Source organism: Equus przewalskii, chromosome 28 (genome assembly GCF_037783145.1).
Source record: "Equus przewalskii isolate Varuska chromosome 28, EquPr2, whole genome shotgun sequence".
Taxonomy (NCBI): Eukaryota; Metazoa; Chordata; class Mammalia; order Perissodactyla; family Equidae; genus Equus; species Equus przewalskii.
Genome location: NC_091858.1, coordinates 37,390,300 through 37,405,440, shown reverse-complemented (window position 1 = coordinate 37,405,440; position 15,141 = coordinate 37,390,300). Strand labels below are relative to the sequence as shown.

At 46.6% G+C, this 15,141-nt stretch overlaps 1 protein-coding gene across 50 annotated transcripts in view; it reads left to right on the top strand.

The window, feature by feature from the left end:
- ARHGEF10 (Rho guanine nucleotide exchange factor 10) overlaps positions 1-15,141 on the top strand; it is a 168,924-nt gene that overhangs the window by 80,211 nt on the left and 73,572 nt on the right. For 31 of the 50 annotated variants that reach the window (XR_011534255.1, XR_011534254.1, XR_011534253.1 and 28 more), the window contains 5 exons: positions 1,825-1,881; positions 5,932-6,095; positions 8,451-8,567; positions 11,480-11,594; positions 14,684-14,790. Coding sequence is in view for 46 of the 50 variants with exons in the window: in XM_070598400.1 (XP_070454501.1) it covers positions 1,825-1,881; positions 5,932-6,095; positions 8,451-8,567; positions 11,480-11,594; positions 14,684-14,790 (560 nt within the window). In the remaining 4 variants the exon portion in view is untranslated. The remainder of the gene's footprint in view (positions 1-1,824; positions 1,882-5,931; positions 6,096-8,450; positions 8,568-11,479; positions 11,595-14,683; positions 14,791-15,141) is intronic. The other 19 variants (XM_070598415.1, XM_070598434.1, XM_070598433.1 and 16 more) reach the window with 1 other exon arrangement.

Here is a 15,141-nt window from a genome sequence, read left to right as displayed (position 1 = left end):
GGTTTTTGTCATAAGTCGTAGATTTGGGGAACTGGTCTTCTGACCCCAGCCCACAATGAGCAGGTCACGCCCAGGCATTGACAGAGCCTTCTTTCTTGTGATCCCCCAGTGAGATGCTTCTTTGTGGCACCGTCCTTGAAGATTGGGTGAGTGGTTGGTTAAGCCAACCCGCCGACCAGATGGCATTCTAGACCTTCTAATCCACGTGGTTGAGAAAGCTGAACTAGTTTTAGCTAGACTTGTTTTTTAATTTTTTTTTTTTGAGGAAGATTAGCCCTGAGCTACCATCTACCTCTAATCCTCCTCTTTTTTGCTGAGGAAGACTGGCCCTGATCTAACATCTGTACCCATCTTCCTCTATTTTATATATGGACACTTGCCACAGCATGGCCTGATGAGCAGTGTTTAGGTCCACACCCAGGATCCAAATTGGTGACTCCAGGCTGCTGAAGTGGGGCACGCAAACTTAACCACTGTGCCACCATACCAGCCCCCTTTTATAATTTTTAAAAGAAAAATAAAGATTGCTTTTCTAGTTGTCCCTTTCTTACCTCCTGGCTCACTAATTTCTGTGCAGTTGTTTTATAGGATTGGCTACAAGGTGGAACCACCTTAGGTATCTCCTGCTTATCAAATTGTCTTCTGAAATGTTTCATTATGGTTTTAATTGTCACATTGTCAAAACAGAGAACTTAGCGTAATTAGGTGATTCTGTTAGGAGGCTGTCAAATCAGGGTCGTTACAGGATTAAATTATTGTCTTGCTGTTCTCTAGCAATTTTATTTCCAAGGTGAAATTTTCCTGAATTTCTCCTATTACTCATTTTTGTTCTCCAGATGACAGTTAATTAGATTAAGGGTATTTGAAAGTAAGCTCTGTAAACCCGCAGCCCCTCACCGTTATCTCCAGGGGTGGAAATAGTTGCTTTGCTTGCACTTAATGGATCTTATCCCAAAGAAGCAAGCGTCTGCCCTATGGGAGCTTGACGGCAGCAAGCGAGGAAGGCTGTCCCTCAATGTGCGCTTCCTGGTGACGGGGTGGGGACCAGGGCTCCAGGTCGGAGGAACCCTTGAGCAGCGTTTGTCTCTCTTGCTCTGGCGCGTTGCTGGTGAGCAGCCACTGCTGTGGTTTTCACGCTAAGACGGCGGTGTGCTTGACTCTGAGAGCAGGGCCTCTCGTGCTCAATGAGCTCCAGCTCGGCGCTGCTCGCTCACACCCTGCCTAAAACGGTGCCCTCGAGGGTTTTGCCCTGGGAGGACGCCCTGCTTTTTGTTTTTTTTAAGAAAACTTGTGAGAATTTCAGGGGACACTCACATTCCACCTAATACAGTTTGAGAGACTTGTCCTAAAATTTCAACGTTTTTATTCTTGCGTGTGCCTGCTGTTCATGCCCAGTGGTGAGGACGTTAGTGGTTTCCCACTTACGTAGCACCGGCCCAGCCGTCCCATTATTTCTGAAACGCTGTGCAACACTTTCGATTTCTTGTTTATCAGAACACGTTAAGTTTATAAACTTAAAAATGTTGATGAAAGAGCCGTATAGAGATGTGTAACTGAACACAAAGTAATGGAACAAATTGTCCTGGAAACCGACAGACTGCCTGTTGCAGATATTTCACAACTGGTCCATTTAGGGGGATAGCTTTCAATCCCAAGAAAACGGCCTACTAAGGATGCTTATGTTTTGGTAAGGTACCGTTAACTGCTCTGGGAACTAACTTTTTGAATAATTATAACATCGTAGGAGACGATGGCCCCGTGAAATGTAAATTGCCCTCTGTTGGTCTCGGTCAATTTTTAAAGTTTCTCCTCCTTTTATTTCAGATCCAGAAGAAGCCATTTACGATGATGTGCCAAGAGAAAATTCAGACTCTGAACCAGGTTTGATTTTGTCTGGAATTGAGTTTTAGGACATTCTGTTTAGCAGTCTTTCCCTCTGGATGTAAAAATGACTAGTTTGTGAAAACATACGCCTTAGATGCATAGCACGTATGTTCTTTTTTTTAATGGATAATTTTAATTTTATTCCTTTATCTATTTTCTAGCATTTCTACATTGAACAGGAATGATTATTATAATAAGAGAAAAATTATTAAAAAAGAATGAACAAAGGAAAAATAAAAATGAGCAAAAATTCATTTTGGGGTCTTACACATCCCCAGGCCTCACCCAGTTATGTTTTAAAATTCAAAACAACTTCATGTTTACAGATCACCGTGATCCATTTAAGAAATGGAATCACAGGATTATGTTTTATTTATCTATATTACAATTAAGCCCATATGTTTTTGGAAGTTTTATAATGTCTCTTTCATAGTACATGGTGGATACTGGTGTGTGCACATATGTGTGTGTGCTGCTTGTATGACAACACTTGAAATAGGGTGATTTAAAGAAGCAGAAAGACTTAAAGACATGAAAAGGTAAGAAACATGGAGGCTAGGAGTACCGGTGTATGTGTAGTAAATGATATAAATGAGAGCACAGAAGAAGGAATTACTAAGAATTTTCTAGAATTAAAGACTATGGTTCTCAGATTGTAGAAAGACAGATTCAGAGCAGAGTCGAGCATCGGTCCGTACCCAGCACGTATCGTGGAGACTGGCGAGCTCCACGTCCACAGTGAGCATCTTAAAAACAACAGGAGAGAAAGCACGATTGTCCACAAGGAAACTGTAACTGGGAAAAAACAGTGGGCTGGGAGACCCCAGGAAATATTCCCAAAGTGCTGACGGGGCATTTCGGCCTAGCTTTCCATATCCAGCGAGAGCATAATCCTTTAGAGAGACACAAAGGCAATGCCAGACGGAGACTGGGGATTTTCCACTCGGACTCATTTCATGTCGTACTTCCAGGAAAGGAGGCTGAAGCTGATGGGAAGCGGGAAAGAGCAGTGAGCACGTAGGTGATGCGTTTGTGAATGAACCTAAAGCTTGTTAGCACAGCACCAGTGGCGTGGCTTCTTCCTAGAGCGTAACTGCAGGAGGAGCCGAAGCGCGAGGCAGTGGTAGCTGTGAATCACCGTTCGGGGTGAGGGCGGCCGGCCCTGAGCCTGCTGGAGTCTGTGCCGTTTTCAGGGGGAGGGTACAGGTACGGATGTTTTTTTCTTACTGTGGTAGGTCAGGTCTGCCTTTTATGGGTAACCAGTAAAAGAAACAAAATAGACTATTTAAACTTCCAAACCAGTAGAGAAAAATGCAATCTGAAAATGTGAAATAAGAAAGCATGGCAAAAAGTGTGAAAAAGATGGCAGAATTAGTTCAAATGTATTGGTACTTACGGTAGATATAAATTGGATCCAATTGCCAGGGAAAGAAATTCTCAGGTTGGATAAAATAGCAAAGCCAGCCGTGGATTCTAATGAGAGATATAGAAGGATACAGAACATTTGTAAGAAAGTGGAGGGAAAAAGATATATAAGGCCATTTCCCATCAAAATATAGCCAGAATAACCATAACAATATATTAAATTTTAGGCCCTAAAACTTGACTAGGTGTAAAGTCCCTCACGAGAGAGAGAGTGATAACAGTTCTAAACTTGCGTGGATCTAACAACGTAGCCTCAGAACACGTAAAGCAAATTATGCCTGAGATAAAATCAGGAATAGTTAAAGGTGTAATTGGAGCGGCAGATTTTAAGGAAGCTCTCTCCACTGTTAGGGATCCTGAATACAAAATTCATAGACTATAGAAGCACGTTATATGATGTACCTAAAAGGACATATATAGAACCCTGAAGCGAAGAGTTTCAGAAAGCACATGTTTTTAAAAACACATGGAGTAGTATTCCTCAAAGCAAATATTAACTCACGCCAAAGAATTGGTATTTAGGCCTCATTTCTTGATTTAAAAAACCCAATAAAATCGGTAAAGAATTAACACAAACATTTGAAAATTAAAAATAGCGCTACTGCCTAATTCATGGCCAAGGATGAAAACAGAACGGAAATTAGAAAATATTCTGGCTTGAATAATAAAATATTACATAAAAACTTACAGGATAGATTTAAAATAACAAAGATTTATAGATATCATAACATATGTTAAATAAAAGATCAAAAAATAATTAGCTCAGCATCCATCTCAGTTTTACAGAAGAGCAGAATAAACGCAGAGAAAGGAGAGGAAGTAAATAATAATGATAAGAGTAAAAATGACAAGACAGAAAATAAACAAGAGAAGGAATTGGCAAAACCAAGGAGCAGTTCTCTGAAGAGAATACAGAAAGAGAAAAAAGAATGCAAAGGTTTCCTTTGGTAATACCAGGAAGAAAGATGCTGTTAGAGAGAGACGGAGGGACGGTGGATCAGGAGGGTGCACCTGCAGTAGAGGTTTACAGAAACCCTAAGAAGATTCTGTGAACAACTTTATATCAAGAGAATTAGACAAAATTTAAAATTTCCTTTACAAGTTGACTGTGTCTGGAATAGAAAGATTAATAAATCTATAATGATTCACTGTATTTAATTAGTTCCTTAACTAATCTGCCAAACAGCCCGATGGGACCCGTGTCGTCCTGTCAGAGACGGCAAACTTCCTGGGCACACGTGGTCGCTCTGTTGTACACGCTGTTCCAGTGGACAGTGGAAGAGACGGGCTGTGCAGCCCAGTTAGGAGTTAGTATAAACTTATAACCTCCTTCTCCAGAAAGGCGTGCTGTGAAGGATCCCAAATAAAATGTTAGGAGACGAAATCCTGCAGTATCCCGATGAATGAGCAAAAACCTGAGTCCTTTAGATTTATCTCAGGAGTTCACGGATCCTGCAACGTTAGGTTCTTTTAACGTCATTTCTGCGGAAACAGACCGATGGACGTAAACCGTATGCTCATCTCAATATGTGCTTAAGACGCACGTGATGAAATTCGGTGACCCATCGGTGTTGAAAACTCACAGTAGAAGGAAACTTTCTCAGCTTAATAAAGGGCTTGTTCTTCAAATCCACAGCAGACTTAAATGAATGGTGAAGAGTTAATTTATTCATTCCACAAATACCTTTGGAGGCAGTGACGTCCTGAGCCCTGTTCTGGGCCCAGCTGCCCGAGTCGTCCTGCCCTCAACGTTCCTACGTTGGGGGAGACAAGCACTTACATTTAGGCCTCTTTGTAAATAAAGCTCCCAGGTGCTTATGAATAATAGGCTCCCAGGTAGTTATTTAAATATATGCTGAAAATAAAGTGAGGACTAAAAGCTAGTTTCTGTAGAAACACATTTGAAATTCATTTTTGGGTACTTTATCCTACCAGGTAGGCCTTTCCCAACACAGGAGGGATGGTCTGGGGCCTCAGAAATGAAAACACCAACAGAAGTCTACCAGTAGCCCACCTGCCAACAGTGACAGCAGTTCTGTAAGGACTACACCTTTGGCATTGTATTTGGTGGCATAAACATGTGTTCTTCATGTGTGTGAAGCCATTTAAATAGGGTAATAGATTATTCATAAGTTTTAGCAGGCCAGTTTTAGCACAAAAGCAAAATTTATAGTTTACAGTGAGTTCCGCTTGTGTTTGTATTTGAATATCTCTATCATTTCTCTGTCTCTCCAATCTATCATCTATCTGTCTGTCTCTCCATCATCTCTCTGTCTCTGTCGTCTGTCTGTCTTTCTATCTAATCTGTTTATATTGCATACGTTTATCTAAAGAGAAATTTTCCTTCGTGGAAAGGTCTCTATGTCCAAAAAGTTAGTTGGAATAATTGTGGTAGATTCTTAGGGACCAGTGGTCCTCAGGATACAGATGGGGCTGGGGATTTATCAGAGCTTTGTCAAACCCTGCACGTCCCTGCCAGCATCCTGGAGGTCTGCCTGACACCTTTCCATTGGGCACGCCTGAGGCTGGGCACTGCTTCCGCCAGTGGAACGACCAACACGCCCCAAACAATAGCTAGTAAATGCTCTGTTTTTAATTTCCTTTTGGCGTTTATGCATTCAGATGAAATGATTTATGATGATGTTGAGAATGGAGATGAAGGTGGAAACAGCTCTCTGGAATACGGCTGGAGTTCAAGTGAATTTGAAAGTTACGAAGAGCAGAGTGACTCGGAATGCAAGAACGGGGTCCCCAGGTCCTTCTTGCGCAGCAACCACAAGAAGCAAGTATGTGTCCAGTCTGTCTGTTTGAGAGACAGAATGTTCTTACACTGACGTATGAGTGGGACTGTAAAATGAAATTTTCATTCACATGATGTTCAAATAATTATTTTTTAAGATGCTGATATGTGGTTTGAGGAAAGCATAAGATACTGGCAAAAGAAAAAGCATCCCATATTTCAGATAGTAAGTAAAATCGTGGGAGGATGGGAAGTTAAATTCTTATAAACAGGATCCCTCGAAAGATCCTAAGCAAGCTTGCTATCTTGAATATTTTAAGAAAGTAAATAACTATTCTCTGAATTATTTGGTTGTGTACACACAATACCGTTTGTGCACAACAGTTCCTGCTTGCTCTGGACGCTGACTCAATGTATCGGGTCCTCCTGAGACACAGGACAACCTGCTGTCCTTTAAGGGGGGTTTGGACCGTCACCATTTTCAACACAAACAGGAAGGTATAAAAACAGAATAAGTTGTAAGATGATGGTAGAGAACAGAAGCTCCAGAGCCGCCCACGCGTATCCTTCCTGAAAGGGAATTGGTGTGTGTGTGCGCGTGAAACGCACAGATGAGGGTCCAAGGAGAAATGTCAGAGGTTGAAAGTGTGCGTTGTAGAATTGGGCGGCTGCGAGATGAGGACCTGGGAGCCCTTCGTCGGGCGAATCATCCAGGTGAGGTTCCTGGTTCTCAGGGGTGACTGGCTGTGCGTATGCTCTCGTTGTTGGCTTTTGGCTGGCTCTAAAAGGTCGATGTGTAGTAACGTCTGCGGCACGTCAGCGTACTTGTGCACTTTCTCTGTGAGGTTGAGCTGGAGGCCACACGCAGATGGAGGCTGCCGCTCTGACTTTGTTATCAGTGCAGCCTGTGACCTGATGCCTCACCATCACGACAGAATTGGTAAATAACCAACTCTGCCCTGCCTGCACCGAATAACCAGCCCAGTACATCTTGGATGTGGCCCCCATGTACGTACGGCTGACAGGTTATGACGGGTTGTTTAGGTTTCTCATATTCTGTAAACTTGTTTCATGAAACTCAAGCAGAATCTACCAATTTGTGGTGGTCAGCTCAGTTACTCCATATTATGACACGCTTTTCCCAGAATTTCCAGAATATTCGTCAGAATTGTTACAACTGAATCTTAGCCAATAAAAGAAGCTTCAGTTGTACTTGACCTGATACAGCCGAGCCTGACCCTCTGGGTTTAAATTGAGATTTAAAGGGAATGCCTTGGGGTCTGATTTCGGTAGCTGGAGTGTCCACTGGGTGTCTTGGAAGAGTGGTTAAAACACCCTTAAATTTCATGTCAGTCCGCCTGGTTGATTATGGTACAAACTGGGCTGGGCCAAGGTTGGACCCCTGATAAGTCCTTAGCATGATTATTGAACAAAGGCTCTGCCTCCCTGCCCTCCGAATGGACCTGAGTTCCCAGCCAGGCCACCTGGAGTTCCAGTGAGGATGGCTGACGTTAAGCAGCCTTTCGCTGCCAGGAGAAGGGACAAGTGACAGGCCAGCGCACCCAGGCCCGTGAGTGCAGAATGATTAATGAGGGCCAGGAGCGTGCATTTCCATCTTCCTCCCACACTTGCACGTTGCTAGGGCAACACCCTGGGACCGGGATGGGAATACCAGGTGGCCAGGATAGAAGCACCAAGAAGTACCAAATTTTCTACTTTAAGAAGCCATTTTTTTTAAAAACTATCAAAATAGCACTAAGTTGTTGAAGGGTTGTCTCAAATTTTTATCAAAAATTGTTTAAAGTGTCCTTGTCTCCGTCGACATAGGAAACATGCACTAGAGGAGCAGTGGGCTCAGTCTGCATATCTGAGATGTTTGTGATTGTGTGACGAAGGATGTACGAGATTTCACCCCATCTCCACCAGTTGGAGAGAAGGTTACGTCAGTTTGGAGATGATTAAAAATCTCTGCTGGGCATCCCCAAATTATGCCACCCTTCAAGACAATCTTGAACTCAAGTATATTTAGCTTTGGTGACATAAAAGAATAATTATATACTTATTGTGCATATTGATCATTTTAATCTCATCAAAATGCAAATGAATGATCTTATGCAGATTTTTTGTGCATTCACTTGCTCTTGGTTGGCACAGAAAAGTCTACAGTCTGACTCATCTGCAATCGCGTCTCTCTTTGATGATATGTTTTACTCTGTATTTGTTTCCCGAGGGTTGGTGGGCTAGGGCGCCCCGGGTGTGTGGTTCCCGGGAGCCGCTTGCAGGAGGAGCTTGGTGTGCGATCGCCAGTCACCAGACGCTGCCCAAGTCCTTTCAGTGTAAGATTGTCTCCAGGTACCAAAAAGAGCGCTTTTGTGAAAGACTGTATCTCTTTATGCTGTAGCTTTCCCATGACCTAGGCCGTTTAAAGGAGCACTATGAGAAAAAGATGAGAGACTTGATGGCAAACACGGTGGGCGCAGTAGAGATCCAGCAGCTAAAGCAAAAACATGAACTGAAGGTAGTGTGGTTCGCTTCTCCACCAGCTACGCCGATCGCGCTTATTCAAAAACAGACCGTTCTTGCCAAAGAAACACGACGGCAACTACGTCGGCCGTTTTTATTGGAACAGTGGTTCTCAAAGTGTGGTCTGGGGGTTCCAGGTGCTCTCAGTGGGTTCGTGTTAATTCTGGGACATTATTTACCATCTCCTCTCTCTCCTGCTCTCACACGTGGACGGAGGAATTGTCCAGAGGCTCCGCCACGTGTGTGGTGTCACGCCCGACGGAGGGCAGCCTCCAGCTGTCTCTGAGCCAGACGCAAGAGACATGGGGAAATGCAAGACAATGCGACCGTTTTTTCGTTTGTTTTGAAAAATTATTAGTTTTTCATAAATGTGTTATCTACGATAACATGTAAGAAGTTTGTTATTCTTAAATGAATATTGATAAAATAGGGTCAAAATTTTTCTCAGCTTTAACTCCTCATCCAGTAAATACAGATAAATAAAACCCAGACAAAGCAGAACTCGTTGGGGTACCTGATGATTTTTACATGTGGGAAGGGCTCCTGAGACCAACAGGTTTGAGAACTGCTGGATTTGAACGCAGTGGTGGTCGGTTCTTGGAGTGGTGTTTTAAAAGGGCACTGTCAAGTAATTTTCACTTCAATTTGATCTTTTGTCCTTGCTATGTTCTGTGATTTGTTCATGTGTGTCGAATGGTGCTTAACTGAAAATAGATGTTTGCCTGGAAATGTCTTCTCTGAGAGTCAGCTGCTTTATCCCAGAGCATTTTTGTGCTGCAGGCTTTTCAAAGCAGGAGCAAGACCCTGGGAACCCCGTCGTTTTGTCCACTTCTGCGTCTGGCTGGCTCCTGTGCAGGCAGCGGGCCAGCCACATGGATGATGTAGGGCCTAATGGGATTTTCGATGGACGCAGAGCTCGGTCACCCGGGGGAGATGTGTGAAGGAGGCCGGACGAAACCTGCGCAGACGCTGGGAGTGGCAGGGGCGAGAGCCCCGTGTTGTAAGCAGTGAGAAATGCGATGGGAAAATAACTCAGGGCTGGCCCAAGCAGCCTCCCTTCCTCTAGTAAGAAAGAGAACTGTCGGAGGAGTCAGGAGCCCTGGCTTCTGTGTCCTGGGCAGCACTGTGAGCTCGGGCAGCCCTCCACCTCCCTGGAACCCAATGTCTTCACGGCCTCGTGTGGAGATGGGGCTTTGCGATCACGCAAGCTCTCTTCCATCCGTCTGTTCTCAGTTCTCTGATTCTCGTTGGAGGGAAGGTGACGGGGGCCAGGCTGAAGACCGAGGCTGAGGTCCAGGCCTGGGATCAGGAAGTGGGATCTGGAAGGACAGTGTCAGGAAGGAAACCAGCTAGAGGCGCCTTGTAGCCATCCAAGCACAGGGCCAGCGAGGCGGCGTGAAGGCGCAGCCGTGGTGGGGAACGGGAGGCGGCCGGTGTTGGCAGGTGCGTCCACAGGATGCGGTCGGTTTAGGTTGAAGGGAGACAGGAGTCTGAGGAGCCAAGAGTGGCTTTGACGTGTCTGACGTGATAGAATAGACCAGTGGTGTGGCTGAGGGAACCGGAGTTGGGGTCCCGGCCGGGGAGAAGGACGTGGTGTGGTTTCGGTGATGTGCCGTAAGGCACTTGGAAATGAAGGACTTGCAGAAACGGTCAGGGCTGGATTCTAAGTGTCTGATGTCGGCCTGGAAGCTTCTCGAGTGTGGATGCTCCCCAGGGGAGTGATGGAGAGCGAACAGTGGACCGCCCGAACCCGCAGGGCACAGCGACAGCATCCAGGGCGGAGTGCGAATTTCGAGCCGGTTGCATGTCAGGCTGGACTGCTTGGCCAGCAGAGCACGGGCCCGGCTTCGGCCCCTGCTGCCCCTCAGCCGGGCGATGCCTTGTCCAAATGTACAGCCAGGCGCGTCCCTGCAGGTCTGGTCCCGCGAGGTGCCCCAGCAGGAGAAAGCAGGCCCGCGGAGGGAGGTGGAGGCAGAGGGGTGTGCACAGCGGTGCCGAAACCTCTCCTCTGTCAGGAGGATTTCCAGGAGGACGAGGGCAGCAAGCAGTGTAGACAGGTCACTTTGGAAGGCTCATGGCTTCTCTGTAGAGACCCTCTGGGTTTTCTCTAAAGAAGACTCCCTTGGTGTCCAATGGCCAGTACTCAGGTGTTAGATTTTTAAAGAATTAGAAATGTGAATGAAGTGCGAGAGTGTTCCTGGAAGCTCGTGAGCGCTCACGGCCGGCGTACGTGTTACATCAGGACTCTGGCATGAGGGAACCAGTCACTAAACTCCTCTCCATGGGGAAGTGGTGTTTCTGACTCTCCATCTCTGTGGAGGAGTGGAGGCTGGCTGATTGCTCATACTGGCCATCGGTCTGTCCACTCACCTAACTCCGTCTTGCCATTCGAGTGGGCACGAGCGGCCCGCGTTGTGGGCAGGGTCCGTGTGACGCTGGATTGCACCCGGGCGCTGAGGACGGCCCGTGGGGAGTGCCTGGTGTCTCCGGTGAGTGGCTCTGCTGTGTCTCGTGATGTCTGGGAACCGGGGCGGTTGTCGAACGTCTGTGGGCCTCGTTTCTGCACCTGCGACTCTACAGAGCTCTTCGTGTCTGTCAGTGGCTAGAATAAAAGTAAGGGCTGGCTTTTGAACGTAGCAGGAAACTTTTTACCTGCGTCAGGGAAGGGCTCTGCTTTTAAAGTTTGTTCTTGCTTTTTGTTTTAACCACCAAAACCAAAACCAAACAGCTCCAAACCGCAGACAAGCTCACAGCAACCACGAGAGCTCTCCCAGGTCAAAAAGCCAATTTCAGACCATGTTTCGAGGCCAAACTACTTGACAGTATTCTTTTAAAATAAATTAAAAGCAAAAAGTAGATTTTTATCCACCTGCTCCACTTCTCGCATTCTCCTTGTTTTTTTTACAGATGCAAAAGCTCGTGAAGGCTGCAAAGGAGGGCACGAAAGACGGGCTTGAGAAGACGAAAGCCGCCGTGAAGAGAGGCCGCTCCTTCATCAGGACCAAGTCTTTCATTTCTCAAGGTCCGTGGCCCCGAGTGGCATGTGGGTGACCCAGCTTTGTGGGTCCTCCTGTCACGGAGCACATTGTGGCGCACGGAGCAGCTCTCACACACCCTCCACAGAGCGTCCTCGGCTCCATCGCTGGGGTTGGACCTTGCCCTCCGGCTCGGTCCCCCCGCCCACACGGGGAGGGTTGGCTGCCTGAGGCTGAGGGCCCACACGACTGTGGGCTGGTTGGCAGCCTGTCGAGGGGCGTGTGCAACAAGCAGCAGAAAACTAGGTGCATTCTCATAGGGGCTGGACTTCCCTTCTCTTGTCTCCTCTCTGCGGGTGCCCCTCCCGCCGTCCCAAGGTGGGCTTCATCCTCTGTGCTCCCTTCTGAAATGCCCTCAGGAATCCCGGGACCTCAGTCAGTCTGGGTTCTCAGCAAGTTTGTTCATAATAAAACATGACAGGGGACGACATGGATGACGTGTTGACAGTGCCCTAGCTCTCATAGGTCTGTTTGCTGTCCTGTGAGAACTGAAGTCTTAGGCTAAGAAGGTGATGTTCTGAGCAGGAACCTTTTTGCTGGAGCGGGAAGATTTGGGGTGATTCCAGAATTTTCAAGGTTTCTGAAAAATCTAAGAGGGCAGTAGCCTGTGCGGTCTGTATGTCAAAAAGACAGATGGTGTCTGGGCGTGTTCCAAGTTGGCAACAAGGTATAAACCAAGGATGGTTTGACCTCTGAGAACGTCTCTGTGCACTGATTTGTTACAGAGTAGCTAGTTGTAGAGGGTGCTGGAAAGTGTGGGGACCGTGACTCTGACTTGGTTCTTTTAAGAACCCGTTTCTTTGCTGTCTGTCTAATGTGCAAACCCAGTGCTCGGTGGAGTGGAGCATTTGCTAATCACTGTACTGGTAAATGGCTTTAAAATCATGTGTTTCCTCAAGGAATGGCCTAGGAAGACTATATGTAATGGGAGTTAAAACTAGCTAGACCATTTTAAGAAATTTTAGTCCTAGTGAAGTCTTCAACCTCTCAAAACAAGACAGAGGAAAGCTTGTCAGGATCCCCAAGCGGCTAACTTGGTGAAGGAGGTGGATATGTGAGTTCTAAAAAAACGCGTGCTGTGATGAGGTGCTGGCGGCATGCCGGGGCCCCCAGAGCAGGAACGCATGCATGGGGAGGCCATGCATCCTGTCCCCTAAAGCTCGGGCAGATTCTGAGAGGGGCAGAGGCTGGGGTTGGGGCCCTAGGAGCTGGTCGGAAATGCTGACTTGGGCCCCATTGCAGACCCGTGACCCGGATCTGCAGGCTGATGAGGCCCCCAGGACCCGGCCCATGGGGCAGGTTGGAAGCCCCAACGGAGGCCAGAGCGAGAGGAGGATCTAAGATGATTTGTCTCTGGGTTAGAGGAGGAGGCCTCTGGGGGATCAGTTGGGGGCTGCAGCAGTTTCTTGGGTGTGTCCCCAAGCCCTCTGACCTTAGTTTCCTAAGCAGTAAGACCGGACTAAATTAGTGTTTCGTGGCCTTGGAGGTATCAAAGAATGAACTGGGAGCTTTTAAAAAGCACCGTGAGCCCAGGCTCCCCACCCCTCGGACCAAGCAGTGAGTCTCCCAGGGAGGGGTGTGGATGGTTCCGTTTTGGTTTTTTTTAGAAAGCTTTATTTTTAAGAGAAGTTTTAGTTCATGACAAAATTGAGGAGGAGCTACAGAGTTTTCCCGTATACTCACTGCCCCACACACGCACACGTTGTAGCAACATCCCCACCAGATGGTGCATCTGTCACAACTGATGAACCTGCACTGACACGTCCTCACCCGGAGGTTTACGCTAGGTTCACTCTCCGTGTTGTACGTTCTGCGGGTTTGGACAAATAGATGATGACATTCAGTATCACATACTTTCACTGCCCTAAAAATCCTCTGTGTTCCACCTGTTCATCCCTTTTTATCCTCAACCCCTGGCAACACTGATCTTTTTACCATCTCCATAGTTTTGCCTTTTCCAGAATGTCACATAGTTGGAATCATGCAGTGTGTGGCCTCATCAGACTGGCTTCCTACACTTAGTCGTATGCATTTAAGTTTCCTCCATGTCTTTTCATGGCTTGGTAGCTCATTTCTTTTTAGCACTGAATAACATTCCACTGTCTGGGATGGACCACAGTTTATTTATCCATCCACCTACTGAAGGACGTCTGGGTTGCTAAAACTGCTGTGAACATCTGTGTGCAGGTTTTTGTGTGGATGTGAGTTTTCAGCTCCTTTGAAATAAACACCAAGTAAATACCGAGGGGTGCGATTGGTGGATTGGATGGTAAGAGGACGTTTAGTTTTATAAGAAACTGCCAAACTGTCTCCAAAGTGACTGCACCCTTCTGCATCCCCACCAGCCATGAGTGAGAGTTGCTGTTGCCCCCCCGTGCCCGCCAGCATCTGCTGTTGTCAGTGTTGCGGATTTTGGCCGCTCTGATAGGCGTGTAGACACCGGTCAGTTTTTAAAGCCCCTCAGATGCCTTTTCGGTGCAGCCAGGGCTTTGGGTCCTGGCTTAGATCATCTCCAGGCTCCCGTTTCCTAAAACTTCCTGTGCTTTTCTGGTTTCCAGATGTTTTGTGGATTTTTAAATTTATTTAGCTGCATCTAAATTTTTAAACCTGAATTTAGTTTTGCTCTAAACTTTCTGACTTGGGGAAGCTGTGCTTGTTCAGATTTCCAGTGAGAGAGGTGGACAGAGAGACGAGAAGTATGTGGTCCCCTTAATGTTCGTCGATTTACTGTGTTGCTTTTCAGCCGCCTTGTCTGTTTCTGATTGTGAGATTTTGTAGGTTAAGAAATTGGAGTAGTTATTTCTGCTTTACCATCTAGGTATTCAAATGGCACCTCTGCCTTTTGAAGTTAAACTTCAAGTATTGAAAATTTCAAGTATCGACAGATACTCCTCTCACGGGAAGGATATTTTCTTGGGTTTGTTAAAATTTCAATTGAATCGTCGCTGGGTGGAAAGTAAACATGGAAAATTGAAATGTCTCCCCAAACGTGGATTTGAGAGCTTGTTTCATTGTGCTGTAATGTTTTGAATATATCATTTCGATGTCAAACTGGTGCCTTCTGACTTTCTTTAAGATCACAGATCTGGCCTGGAAGAAGAGCAGAACGTGTTCATTGATGTGGACTGCAGGCACCCGGAAGCCGTCTTGACCCCCATGCCTGAAGGTTTATCTCAGCAGCAGGTAGGCCGTCAGGGCTGGCGGGCACTGTTTCCCGGTGCAGCCGTGCTGGCTGTTAAAACGTTTGGATGTTTACATGGCGGTGAACACCTGCTGTCCCACACTCCCAGCCCCTCCATCCACGCAGGCCCCTCCCCTGGCCTCTCCTGGTCCAGCGATGAGAGGTCAGCATCGGGCACAGCAGGGGCCTTGGGGGCCTGGTCAGCAGCTGTGGCCGGGGCTTGGGCAGTCCGGTCCTTAAATAGTTTGAGTGTCACCCCCAGAGTAAGGGTGAGAAATGTGTGGAACTTACATTCTCTGTGAGAGTTACTTATACTGATTCCTATTGACAGGTGTCTTTACAAAGAGGCAGTG